Source organism: Carcharhinus amblyrhynchos, chromosome 1 (genome assembly GCF_965287045.1).
Source record: "Carcharhinus amblyrhynchos chromosome 1, sCarAmb.v2.hapA, whole genome shotgun sequence".
In the NCBI taxonomy this organism is placed as follows: Eukaryota; Metazoa; Chordata; class Chondrichthyes; order Carcharhiniformes; family Carcharhinidae; genus Carcharhinus; species Carcharhinus amblyrhynchos.
In genome coordinates this window covers 88,466,224-88,480,837 of record NC_137324.1, presented here as the reverse complement: position 1 = coordinate 88,480,837, position 14,614 = coordinate 88,466,224, and the positions used below count along the sequence as shown (strand labels likewise).

Sequence of the window (14,614 nt, the reverse complement as noted above, 5' to 3'; positions counted from 1 at the left end):
AAATTATTGGAAAAAATTCTTAGGGATAAGATGTATGAGCATTTGGAGCGTTGCGATCTGATTAGGGATACGCAACATGGCTTTGTTGGGGGGAGGTCTTGCCTTACGAATCTGGTAGAATTCTTTGAGGAGGTGACATAAATGGTTGACGATGGGAGAGCCGTTGATGTCATCTATATGGATTTCAGTAAGGCGTTTGACAAAGTCCCTCACGATAGGCTGGTAGAAAAGGTTAAGGCACATGGGATACAAGGACAGGTAGCTAGGTGGATCGAAAACTGGCTGGGCAATAGGAGACAGAGAGTAGTTGTCGAGGAGTCCTTTTCTGGCTGGAGGCCAGTCACCAGTGGTGTGCCGCAGGGCTCAGTACTGGGACCTCTCCTCTTTGTAGTATATATAAACGACTTGGAAGAGGGCTTAGGTGGTGTGATCAGCAAGTTTGCAGATGACACCAAGATGGCAGGATTGGCAGATACTGAGGAAGACTGTCAGGTGACACAACAGGATATAGATAGGTTGGTATATTGGGCAGATAGATGGCAGATGGAATTTAATCCTGACAAATGCGAGGTGATGCATTTTGGAAGGAATAATGCAGGGAGGAGGTAATGTGATAAAAGGTAGACCGATTAAGAGTATAGAAATGCAGAGGGACCTGGGAGTGCAGGTGCACAAGTCTCTGAAGGTGTCAACACAGGTAGAGAAGGTTGTGAAGAAAGCTTATGGAATGCTAGCCTTTATACAAAGCGGTATAGGGTATAAGAGCTGCCGTCTAATGCTTCAGTTGTACAGAACGTTGGTTAGACCGCATTTGGAGTACTGCGTCCAGTTCTGGTCACCTTACTACCGGAAAGACGTGGAGACCCTGGAGAGGGTGCGGAGGAGGTTTACCAGGATGTTGCCTGGCATGGAAGGACTGAGTTATGAGGAAAGGTTGGAGAAACTGGGGCTCTTCTCCTTAGAAAGACGGAGATTAAGGGGGGATATGATAGAGGTGTATAAAATACTGAAGGGAATAGATAGAGTCAACAGTGGTAGGCTTTTCCCTAGATTGGGGACAATTACGAGAGGTCACGATCTAAGGGTGAGGGGGGAGAAGTATAATTTGGATATGAGAGGAAGGTGTTTCACGCAGAGGGTTGTGGGGGTATGGAACGCGCTACCGAGTAGGGTGGTGGAGGCAGGCACGTTGGACTTGTTTACTTAGATAGACACATGAGCGAAGCAAGGATGGAGGGTTATAGTAGAGGGTATTAAATAGGGTCAGAGCCTCGGGACGACACCAGAAATGTAGTATTACATGTTAACGTTTTGTCTTTTTATTCCACGGGTGTCGGTCCACCTTGTTGTCAAACGAGGGACATGCACACGGTGGGTCGTGCGTGGGCTGCTCTTGGAGGTTCCGGGAGTGGCCTAGTACTTCATGTCGTTGTGTGTGCATAATCCTGGACCAGCAGACGGGCGCCGCAACAGCTCAGTGACTATCACTGCTAGCTGTGCAGATACGTGGATTTGGGCCTGTGTCTGTGGGAGTTTGCGCATTCTCCCTGTGGTTGCGTGGGGTTCCTCCGGGCGCTCCGGTTTCCTCCCACACCCCAAAGATGTGCTCTTAGGCTGATTGGTGTACTAAATTGACACTGTTCTCCCCTGAATCTGGCTACATTAGGGGTTCCACTCACATACACACAGGGCAGGGTAGGTGTGGGAAGATGCGGCGGCGCGGGCTTGTTGGGCCGAAGGGCCTGTTTCCCGTGCTGGGTTGTTCTTTGTTCTTTGTATAAGAGCAGGGAATTAATGTTGGAGCTATACAAACATTGATTAGGCCACAGTTGGAGTACTGTGTGCAGTTCTGGTCACTTCACTAAAAGGAGAATGTGATTGCATCAGAGGGGTGCAGGGGAGATTCACCAGAATGTTGCTTGAACGTTTGAACTATACAAAGAGACTGGATAGGCTTGAGTTGTTTTCTTCAGCGCAGAGAAAGCTGAGAGGAGATGTGATTGAGGTGTATAAGTTTGAGGGTGAACAGTTGGAAGATATTTCCCAGAGCAGAAATAACAATTACAAGGGGGCACAAGTTCAAGATAAGGGGGAAAAGGTTCAGTGGAGATGTGCGGGGGAAGTCTTTTACACAAAGGGTGGTGGGGCCTGGAATGCAGTGCCAAGTGAGGTCATTGAGACAGTTACGTTGGCCACATTTAAGACTTATCTTGATAGGCATATGAACAAACAGAGAATAGAGAGATATAAGTGATTGGTATAGATAGATAAACATGATTGGCGCAGGCTTGGAGGGCCAAAGGGCCTGTTCCTGTGCTGTATTGCTCTTTGTTCTTTGGATCAAGTTGGATCCCCAAATTATTGTGTCTAAGACTGGACCCTTTTCATACCAGAAGAATGAATTATTTGTAAACATGTGGACCACTTGAGGAGTAAAGAGGTAATGCAGAAGTCAGTGTTGCCATCAAGAAATGTTTTTGAAACCGTAAGCACTGAAATATCTGGTCAACATGTTATCAACATAACTGCTGTCTCCATGGAAGCGTATAGTGATCAATTGCTGGTGCCAGAAGCAGTATCTGTTCTTGTAGTTCCTATTGATGTTGATCCTGTGGAAACATCTCAGTCTATAGAACTACACCACTCTGCGAGGAACAGTAAGTTCCCTCAAAGATTCTATTTATAATTGCCCAACTTCATCTATATAATGTTTGGTAAGCATTTAGGATGGAATGAATTAGTTATTGAAGATTGTATAAAGGACTTAAAGGGGGAGGAATGTGGTGATTATGTCTTTAAGGGAAAAACAGCAGAGTAAGGATTACTTGGTCTGGGTGACCAATTGGGACTCGGTGTGAAATCACCCCATGATGAAAGGGGCTCCTAGGCAGAAACACTTTTTGGGAGCTAAATACAGCCATGAAGCTTACTGTACAATTCCTATTAATAAATACCTTTCAGTGTTCACTAATGAAGTCAGTGAAAACATTTCTTTACAACTGTACAGGGCATTGAGACTGTACTTCAAGTACTGTGTACATGGTCACCATAAGAAGGACATACTTGTATTAGATGCAGTACAGAGAAGATTTATTAGGCTGATTTTTGGATGAGGTTTGTTTTATGAGGAAAGATTGAGCAAGTTAGGTCAAAACTAATTGGAGCTCAGAAGAATGTGAGGTGATCTTATTGAAACATAAAATATTCTAAGGGGGCTTGATAAAGTAAGCGCTGAGAGCACTTTTCCCCTTTGTGGGATAATCTGAAACCTGGAGTCGTAGTTCAAAAATAGATGGTCTCCCATTTAAGAGGGAATGGGAAAAATTTCTTCTCCCAGGAGGTCATTAGTGTTTAGATTTCTGTTCCCCAGCTAGCAGTGGAGGCTGTACGTTGAATATATTCAAAGCTGAATTAGAGAGATTTTTGATTAATAAAGGAGTCAATGGTTTTAGGGGTCAGACAAGAAAATGGTATTAAGGCCACAATCAGATCAACCATAATCATCTTGAATGGCGGAGCAGGCTCAACTGCCTACTCCTGCTCCTATTTTTTGTGGTTGATTTATTATATTTTCTCACTCCCTAGAGATAAACCTCCACTCATTCCCATCTTTCCTGTAGCATGAAAGGATTAGAAATTTGCCTTTCAATCGTGTATGTGTCTCTCATTCCATGCTACAGTGCATCGCAGTAGCAGTGTGCTCTACCATGTCCTCTCTACCTCATTCTTAAGAAATGTTTTAAATGCAGGGAACGATATCATCAAAATAACCTGTACTCACGAAGCATCTTGAACACATCTGCCTTGAATTTTAATTCAGTATTTTTTAGTCAGAATGTTAAAAGGGTAACCATTGCCAATTTCAGAGCCCTCAGCATTTTTCCCTTGCTGTGATAAGACCCATTTAGGTCAGTCTGCACTTGAATGCAGGGTAAAGCCAGTACTTAACAATCCTAGATTTAAGGAGTTTTTTTTTGTTTAATCATAAATGCCATGTCCAGAGAACATTTAGGATGTTGTATGAATATTAAATTGGTTATACCATGTGGTGTTTGTAAGAAGGCATTTCAGCAGGTTAAATTTGCCAATGGATTTTACTTCTTATTTGTGGTGCATGGTTTTCTTTCAGAGAGTGATGGCTAGAACATGAGGAAATTTTCAACCAGCAGTGTACTGGTGAAATTATTTTAGATTTGTTTAGTTCAGGTAGATTCTATATAAACTTAAAGAATATTACCATTGCTTTGTAGAAACAACACAAACAAATGAAAAGTAATGAATGCAATTGTGTCAAATTAATTATTTTACTGGCGCATGATGGCATCTTAACTAAATGAATTGTAAACAAATGTAATTGTACCAAAATTCAGAGCAATAATTGCCGTAATTAATTTCCAGTGAGACAAAAGGATGAAGAAATTTGAGGAATTGACCTCTCTTAAAGTATCAATTTAATGGCAGTTTATTGCACTGAATGATTGTTGCAAGCACAATTAAATAATGGGAGATTTTTAATGCTACCCACTGCATTGCTAGTGTCAATGCTAATGAATGAACAGGGAAAACATATAACTAGGTGAGCAGACCTTGGACCTCTTCCTTACCCAATGCGTGCTCCAGATAGGCCATATTTTAAAGGCAGAATAATCACCTTCTTGTGCAATACCCTCCAAGAATTTAAGTCTCATCATATTGACCCATTGTTACTACGCCATTGGTGGCCGTGCCTTTAATTGCCTAGGCCCCTTCCTCCTTATCCGTTCTACCTCACTTTTGTTCTTTACAACTGTTCTTAAAACCTACTTTGTTGAACAAACCTTTGGTCATCTGACCTATTATCTCCTTATATGGCTCAGTATCATAACCTGTATGCTCCTCTGAAGCACTTTAGGACATATCATTATGTCCAAGGTGCTTATATAAATATGTGATTGTATTTGTAATTGAATACTTTCAGAAAGCACAATTGTGATTTTTCACTATATTGCTATTTAAGAATAAGGCAGTGCAATCAAAGTAATTATGCTGTAGTTAACAAACGAGAAACGGTAAAGTCTATAAAATGAGGTTGCTTACTGTTTATATCTACTTTTATAATTGCAATCTATAGAGGTATTCATTATCTGGCTTCTTCACAGCAGGACTTCAAACAGCAGTCAGACCCTATCCTCATGCCACACCATGGATCCTTCTGCTCCTGAAGAGTGTTTTCAGGCATTAAACCATGCAGAACAGACCTTCAAGAAGATGGAGAACTATCTTCGACACAAGCAACTGTGTGATGTAGTGCTACTGGTTGGTGACAGGAGAATTCCAGCTCATAGGTGAATGGAAAATGTGCCAACGTTTTGTGTAATTTATATCAGTGTCGGCGGTTTGTCGGGAAATCAATATCAAACTCTAATCATTAGAATGTGCACTAATATAAACACTGCCTCTTTCAGTCTTGTAATCTATGGCACTCTACGTAACAGTTGGTGTTCGTCAGGAACTAGCTATTTTAAAAACATAGTGAAATGTTGTTAAGAAATATGTCACCAAGAATAACAAAGCGGTTATGATTTTTTTCATCATTTTACAGAATCCACTAACAGACCAAATAGCCAGTTACAGTTTTCAGGATGTAGCTTCTTTATACATTTCGGTAAAGGTTTGCTTAATCCAAACGTGACTTTGTAATCATCTCTTTAAAAATAAATTTGGGTCCTTTGTTCTTGCTTTTCTCAGTACATAGTACATTTTATTTAGCTGCTGATGTGAATGGGAAAACCACTGTGCGATGATTAAAAGAAAACGTTTGACACTTGTACATCGTCTTTCACATTAGCAGCCAGCGAAAAAAAATTGAAAATCTCTTTAATGCTTTAGCCTAAATGACATTGTGTATTTCCGATGATGAAACACATTATGAGTTCATAACATTCTCGATGAGCCTATGTCCAGTAGTTGAAAATTATAACAGTTAGTAAGACCAGTTTTCTTCTTGCATTCCTAGGTTGGTTCTGTCTTCAGTTTCAGACTACTTTGCTGCAATGTTCACAAATGACGTAAGGGAGGCTAAACAAGAAGAAATAAAGATTGAAGGCGTTGACTCAAATGCATTGTGGGCATTAGTTCAATATGCATATACAGGTGACTACAAACCAATCAATTACTGAATAAAGTAGGAAGCGTCATGTCTGACTATTGTGTTAAATTCCAGGGCAGCACGGTGGCATAGTGATTAGCACTGCTACCTCAAAGCGCCAGGGACCTGGGTTCGATTCCAGGCTTGGGTCACTATCTGTGTGGAGTTTGCACGTTCTCCCCGTGTCTGTGTGAGTTTCCTCCGGATGCTCCGATTCATCCTACATGCTGAAAGACATGCTGGTTAGGTGCATTGACCCGAACAGGGACCGGAGTGTGGCTACTAGGGGAATTTCACAGTAACTTCGTTGCAGTGTTAATGTAAGCTTTACTTGTGACTAATAAATAAACATTAAACTTTAGGGATCCGGGTTCAATTCCCAGCTTGGGTCATTGTCTGTGCAGAGTCTGCACATTCTCCCGTGCCTGCGTGGGTTTCCTCCTGATGTTCTGGTTTCCTCCCACAATCCAAAAGACATGATGGTCAGGTGGACTGGCAACTAGAGAAGTTGCACAGTAACTTCATTGCAGTGTTAATGTAAGCCTACTTATGACATTAATAAATTAACTTCAACTTTAAACTTCAAAATTTGAAATTTTAAATTCCAGTAGAAAAATTTGCGATTTACATTTTCTGGATAAAATAGCTCTGTGTTATTTTGTTTGACCAAAAAGCAGTTTTACATAATAAATTTAGTGCCGATAGCCTTAAATATTTGCACTAGACAAATTCAATAATGGCCACTTTTCAAGAAGCTGAACGTGAAATCTCTTTTGTGATATCAGGGAGGGGAGGGTGGTGGTATAGTATAGCCCAAATTCTCCATCTTATATTGCTACTCACTGAGAATAATAGGTTACAAAACCAGTCCTTAAGGGAAATCATGGTGTGACTCTCATATCTATAAGTTTGGAAGAACAAATTTTGTACCAATACAAGTATCTTCTGTTTAAGGAATTGTTTGATCAGATCAACAGTTTTTGAAAAATATGGCTATGTTTGAATTTTGACTTTGTATGCCATCACTCTTTACTGTAACCAGCATACAAATAACTTATGTCATGGTATTAACTTACTGCCACTGGTAAGTTAAGATCATGCATATTGGCTATGCACTGTTCCAAATAAAGCAATCCTTAACTACGTCTATAACCATGCAGTTATCTTGAATGCCTAACAGCCCTCTTGCACTACCTGAGAAACATTTAAGTTCTTTAACAGTCCAGTGAGTAATGCACAATTGGTCAATGCAGGTTAGTCAACCATTTGGATATCAAGACTTTATCAACATCAGTGGATGTAAAACTAATTTTGTTGGTAATGCTTTGGAAAACCCATGCTATCAGTATGGCTCCACTCATTTAGCATTAACCATTGATCTCCCCTTGGAATTTGAACTGCATCAAATTGAGTTGCTCCCATGCTAGTGGATGAAATTACAATACCTAAAGTAGTTTACGGTGGATCTGACTTTCATGATCCTCTCATGATGAATGTAACCTGTGGATTGCTGAAAGGGTATCTAATGAAAATGGCTTGCAGCATAATGTACAACAATCAACTTTCCCATAAAACATTTAAAGAATGGTGAAAAATTAATCTCTTGGTTTTCTTCTCTAATCCGTTACTCTTAATAACCAAGACAAATGTAATCACCAAATGTATGCCTCAATTAACGTGCTATTCATGTAACAAGTTGAATATAGGCAACCAAATAAAATATAAAGATTTTTAAAATGATTAATTAAAATCCATTCTCAGACCAATATACTGTGTCATTGGAAAGAACCATTGACACTTTTCTCCAAAGATCTTTTTCTCTTTTCCATCCCCAGAGAGCCAAAGCAAAGCAGTGTGGAAGTATAAGAGATCTTTAAAGAGCCAGATATGGTAGAAAGCAAAGAGAATAGGGCATAATGGTGAATAAAAGGGAAAATAAGTTATTTGGGAAAGGACACTGGCAGTGAAAGCAAGCAACACACAGCAGGAAGAAGGGGGAATGTGGTGACTAAGGATGTATTGGATAGCTGGTTGAGGGAAAATCACAACTAATGAGAATGACAGAATGCATGCTCTCATATTAGCAGTAGGAAAAAAAGAAAATTAATGGCAGGAACAAAGAGGCCAAGGAATTTCTTGTTTTAAATTAGTTAAAATGATACTTAACAAAACATTAGAAACAGAATAAAGTTATATAAAGAGGTTACATTAATAATTGCCAACTAAATACAAAATTACATTTAAAACAGCAACATGTGCCTTGATTGGAAAAATAAGGCATTTCACCACCTACACCTCAAAATGTCCTTATAAATGTTTTCAGACAATTCTCTCCTACCTGTGTCTTTGTACATACGTCATTGATGCTTTTGCATACTGCTTGTATAGGATAGATTATTTACTAGAAAACATGCTGTTTTTTTTTAATACGTTTATTTGACTGCAGGTCTGAATTTTTCAGAGTCAAGATATCCTACTGTATGAAGAAATAATCTGAAAAGGCCATCATTAAGAAACGTATCTAAATTTTGCATTGCATGTGCCAAAATAATTTTCATACAGTGACAGTAACATTTGGAAGATTATGCACTTTGAAAGAAAGTTATTTAATATATCAAACAATAGTTTCTTTATACATCAAATATGAAAATTGCATACAAAAACAGTGAACAGAATTAATGTCTCAATTAGTTCTGCCTTCTCTCCACAGATGCTGTCAGACCTCCTGAGATATTCCAGCATTTTCTGTTTTTGTTTTAGATTCCAGCATCCACAGTAATTGCTTTCTTCATAGAAGAAAATTATGTTTTTTTTCCCTTAGGTCGCCTGGAATTGAAAGAAGACAATATTGAGTGCCTGTTGTCCACAGCCTGCCTCCTGCAACTCTCCCAGGTTGTGGAGGCATGCTGTGGGTTCCTGATGAAACAACTTCACCCATCCAACTGCCTTGGAATTCGTTCATTTGCAGATGCACAGGGCTGCACTGACCTGCATAAAGTGGCACACAACTACACAATGGTATGTATCTAGGAGGGATGCTGCTTCACAGTCATTAAGTATGGAATGAGTGAAACATGATTTAATGAAGGAATAATTTGTTAAAAAATTCATTTTGGAATGTGTTGATTGATTCTTGAACAATTTGCAAAGTGAGCATAGACAGTGCTTTGTGCTTTGGCACAATGTAGTAATAATTCTATAACTCGATAACTTCACAATTTAAAATTAACTACTATGAACTGATATCAATCCAATTGTAACAAAATGTTGCAATAGTTATAAAATCAGAAATTCTGAGAATCATAGAATCCCTACAGTACAGAAGGAGGCCTGTAAGCTTGCACCGACCCCAATCCCACCCTATCCCCATAACTCCACATATTTACCCTGCTAATCCCCCAAAACTAGGATCAATTTAGCATGGCCAATCAACCTAACCCATGCATCTTTGGACTGGGGAAGGAAACTGGAGCACCCTGGGGGAAACCCCCACAGACATGGGGAGAATGGGCAAACTCCAGAGAGACAGTGACCAAACCAGAAATCGAACCCAGGTCCCTGGCGCTGTGAGGCAGTTGTGCTAATCACTGTGCCACCATGCTGCCCCAATTCTACTACATGTACACAAGTAAAAAGGGTTAAAATCTAAATAAAGACATATCTGCAATAAATGACAATGTACTGAGTAGTATTTCTATCAAAACAAACCTTTGTAAATCAATCTTAGATACATATACAACAACAAACTATAATTGTATAGTACCTTTATCATGATAAAACACACCAGAGTACTTCAGAGGAGTATTTTAAGACAAAATATGCCATCAGCCATATAAGGAGGTATTAGATCAGGTCACCAAAAGCTTGAGTTAAGTTTTGAGGAACGTCAAGGACAAAAGTGAGGCAGAGAAGTGTAGACAGGGAATTCCAGAACTTGGGTCAAGGCTACTGAAAGCTTCTCCATTAATGATGGAACGGTTAAAATGGGGTTTCCTAAGAGTTCAAAATTAGAAGCGAGTAGGTACCTTGGCGGGTTTTGGGGCTGGAGGAGATTAAAAAGATAGGGAGGGAGGCTTTGAAGAAATGCGAAATCAAGGATGAGAATTTTAAATTCAAGATATTGCTTTGCCGATGACACTAAGATAAGTGGAACAGCAAATTGTACGGAGGGTGTGGAAAGTCTGCAGAGGGATCTAGATAGGCTGAGCGAGTGGGCAAGGACCTGGCAGATGGAATACAATGTTGGCAAGTGTGAGGTTATCCACTTTGGTAGGAATAATAGTAGGAAGGACTACTACTTACAGGGCGAAAAGCTGCAGCATGCTACCTTGCAGAGGGACCTGGGGGTCCTTGTGCATGAGTCGCAAAAACCCACCCTACAGGCGCAGCAGGTGGTCAGGAAGGCAAATGGGATGCTGGCCTTTATAGCAAGGGGGATTGAATATAAAAGTAGGGAGGTCTTGCTGCCACTGTACAGGGCACTGGTGAGGCCACAGCTGGAGTACTGTGTGTAGTTTTGGTCGCCGCACTTGCGCAAGGATATTTTGGCCTTGGAGGGAGTGCAGAGGAGGTTCATTAGGCTGATACCGGAGTTGAGGGGGTTGAGCTATGAGGAGAGGCTGAATAGACTGGGCTTGTACTCGTTAGAGTTTAGAAGGATGAGGGGAGATCTCATTGAGACGTAAAAGATGATGAAAGAGATGGATAGGATAGAGGTGGGGAGGTTCTTCCCGCTCAGAAAGGACAGCAGGACTAGAGGGCACAGCCTCAAGATAAGGGGGGAGCAGTTTAGAACAGAGTTGAGGAGGAACTTCTTCACTCAAAGGGTGGTGAATGTCTGGAATTCTCTGCCCGTTGAAGTGGTGGAGGCTACCTTGCTAAATATATTTAAGACGCGGGTAGATAGGTTTTTGGTAGGCAAGGGGATTAAGGGTTATGGGGAGAAAGCGGGAAAGTGGAACTGAGCCACTTCAGATCAGCCATGATTTTATTGAATGGCGGGGCAGGCTCGAGGGGCTAGATGGCCTACTCCTGCTCCTATTTCTTATGTTCTTTACCAGAATCAATATCGATCAGCTAACAGGAGCACAAGGGTGATAAGATGAATGGGACTTGCTGTGAGCAAAAACATGGGCAACCAAGTTTTGGAGAACCTCATGTTTACGGAAAGTAGAATGTGGGAAACCAGCCAGGAGTGTTTTAGAAAATCAAGTCAGCGATACATAGACATGAATAAACTTTATTTATTAGTCACAAGTAGATTTTACATTTACTGTGAATGAGAGTTTCAGCACATAAGATGGGCTATGTCAGGAGAGTTACAGAGATGGAAATAGATGATCTTATATGGTTGGTAGTTCATCTCAGGGCCAGATACCACAATTGCAAACAGGCTGATTCAGTCTCAGACTGTTGTCAGAAAGAGGGATGGAATCTAGTTAGGGAGTGGTGTTTTGAGCAGGGATCAGAAAACAATTGCTTAAGTCATCTCAATTGAAGGAAATTTCTGATCCATGAATGTTGGATGAGCGACTTGATAATTTAGCAACAATGGAGGAGTCACGAGAGATGACAGTGAGTTGTTAGTGTGGATGTGAAAACTCATCCTGTGCTTGAGATGATATCACAAAAAGCAGCAAGTAGACAAAATTGGAGTTGACCAGGGATTGATCCTTGGCGAACAGCAGAGGTAATGCTCAACAGAGAACCGGTATGGACTAGATGTGTTGAATGTGCTATAATGACTCTCAATACCCCCAATTATCATCATAAAAATGTCTGAATGGATGCCAGTTGGTTTCCAATGTGCTACTGCAGCCACACTTGATTCATTCAGAATTCTGAGAAAATGTTGATTCTGTAGTGCTACCGTGAATGAACAATGTATTCAACTGGGGGTTGAATGCTTTCATGCAGTGAGTAGATGATGTAAAAATCCTAAGTAGAAAGGTATTTTTAGAAAATCATTTCCACAAATAATTACCCTTGTCGGATGGGCACCTCTTGGAGCCTCTCTATTATAATGTTATTTAGTTCCCAATGGTGATCTGAAATTGCTTTCACTAGTAATCTTTAATATGTAGTCAGAGCTATTCCTTTTCAGCAGCAGTTGCTATGGAAACTGTTTGAACCTAGCTGTTCGGGGTCATTTAAATTGTATTAATCTCTCAATAATTAAATGGAATTACAGGGATTCTATACCATAGTGTGCAGTGTTTCTTTCAAACAAATTAAAGGAAAAATAAATGTCTACTTGTAGTACTTTATGTTAGTGGAAATACATTGAAAGAATATATAAAATTTATAGCGAGAAGGTGTTTCTGAATATTTCACCTTTACATTAAGCTTACTATTCAGGGCTCCTCCTATTCAAGGCCATTCTGCCTTTTCCCTATTGGTTCAAACTCCTAAACTTTGGAATGACTCCACGTATCTTACTGGGAACCAGAACATCATATTGGCCTGGGATCCACCTGACCCTAGGAAAACATGCCAGCAGATGGTATGCTTCATACTCAGCTGCTGGTTTACTCTGCATGGCTCAAGTGGCTCTAGATCGCTGCCTGAATCCAGTTAAAGAAAATTTCTAGGTTGTCCTATAAGGACACTAGTTCATAACATGATGTGCATTGGGGAACGTAACAAATAGTACCTTTAATTCCATGTGTAATGTGTTTAGATGAAGTACCTCCATTTGATCAATGAACTGTTAGCTTTTTGTAACTAATGCCTGTCAGTTAAAGCTATTTCAGGATCCCCTTTTACAGGAGCCCTGCTTCTAAATAAGTGACAGAATTACTATAAGACAATTCATAAAACTACAAAACAGAAGGAGAACATTTGCCAGTTGCTGCATCTAACTGGAACAATCTACTCAAAACCAAGCTCCTCGCCCTTTTTCCATATTGAGGGCTTTTTGGGGAATTGGAGAAACTCACTAAGGTAAGTTTATAAAAGCCTTTTTCTGCTGTTCCATCTAATCCCATCAGCAAAGTCTAAGGAGGAATCTTACCTTCTCGTCTTGCTGGTCAAAGGGCAGGGTGAGCTGATAAGATCGGAAGGCAGGTGAAAAATTGGGTTCACGCCCAATTTCTCACCTATCATGATCTTACTAAGCTTGGATATCCTGGGAGATCAGTCTTGCAAGCAAAAAGGGTGCAAGGCTGATTTCAATATTTAAATCTATTTTAAATAGAATTTGAATATTATTAACCTGGGACTTGATTGTCTAGGTGAACATCCTTACTGGCGAGGATCACGTAGTTTGCATCAATGGAGACCTGGTGTGATGGCCTCGCTGGTAGGCAAAAGGCCACTGAGACCACCCCCCCCCCCGGAAAGTCAGGGGTAGGGGTTGGTGTGCAGTGCCCTTGGGTGGTGGCAGCATGGCACATTGACAGTGCCCACCAGGCATCAGACTATGCCAATGCACGGGACCTGAGGGTGGCTAATGGGAGGGGGTGAGACCTAGATGGGGCAGAGAGGAGGTGGGAGGAAGCTGCACACTCTGCAACCGAGAACGGATGGGGGAAAATGCACACTGTGCAACTGGCAATTGACTTGGGGATGGAGGTTGGGCAGAGGAATCAACCAGACCAGGAGGTGGGGTGGGCGCTAGTCAGCTGTGCGCAGAACAGAGATCTACTTATGCGCAGTGGCGCAATCTACTGTCAGCTGCCGGCTTTATTGAAAGCTTAGGCCCCATTCCCTATCCCTACTGGCAGGAAACAGAGTTTGCATTATTTTTTGAACAGAGTGGCATAAGATTGGATGCTTCGCCAAAAAAAAATCTGAAACTCTCCCATTTTCATGCATGTCCTGGCCTTAGAATTCTTTTGGTAAGATCGTCCCCAAAGCCTCTGCTGCAGTGCACTACCCCTTGCCTCCCCCTTGCCCCCACCCTTCCAACCACAAAACCTCACAAGGGGTCTGGACTGACTGATCTTCTGTGATCTTCTTCCACTACTGGGTTATGGCCTTGAAGCTGCTTGAACTTCATACTTCCCCAGCTCGCACCTTCCACTGTAAATGGCCAGGAAGTTGGTCAATGGAATCCAACTTGCACTCCTATACGAACTTGCTGTTTGCTCCCACCAGTTTCCTGCCAGGAGTTGAAATTGACCCAGAAGTAGGATAGCTTGATCTTGTTTTCGGAAAAAGTTCGACACAACATAGAGGGCTAAAGGGCCTGTACTGTGCTGTGCTGTTCTATGTTTCTATATTTCAGAAGTCTCTGCATTGCTAGATCATTTCCTACTTTTATGATCTTTTAGATCAGAAAGTGACTTGCTCTTTTCTTCTTTGGGTGATAATATGAAAATTGTAGCCTCTTGTTATCAATTTACAAATCAATAATCTATTGTTGAATAATCTTTCAAAACCTTCATAGTTTTGGAAACAACATAGTTTGAGAACTTTCATTAGATGGCAATAACCCTTTTCTAGTGAAAAAGGTCCCAGTTTTTCAAGCCTTTATTCATAATTATT

The 14,614-nt window shown here is 40.8% G+C and overlaps 1 protein-coding gene across 5 annotated transcripts in view; it reads left to right on the top strand.

The window, feature by feature from the left end:
• LOC145343028 (kelch-like protein 5) overlaps positions 1-14,614 on the top strand; it is a 115,746-nt gene that overhangs the window by 39,853 nt on the left and 61,279 nt on the right. For 3 of the 5 annotated variants that reach the window (XM_080188784.1, XM_080188802.1, XM_080188774.1), the window contains exons 3-5: positions 5,139-5,324; positions 5,996-6,132; positions 8,949-9,145. In XM_080188784.1, coding sequence (XP_080044910.1) covers positions 5,182-5,324; positions 5,996-6,132; positions 8,949-9,145 — 477 coding nt within the window. In that variant the 5' untranslated portion in view covers positions 5,139-5,181. The remainder of the gene's footprint in view (positions 1-5,138; positions 5,325-5,995; positions 6,133-8,948; positions 9,146-14,614) is intronic. The other 2 variants (XM_080188794.1, XM_080188811.1) reach the window with 1 other exon arrangement.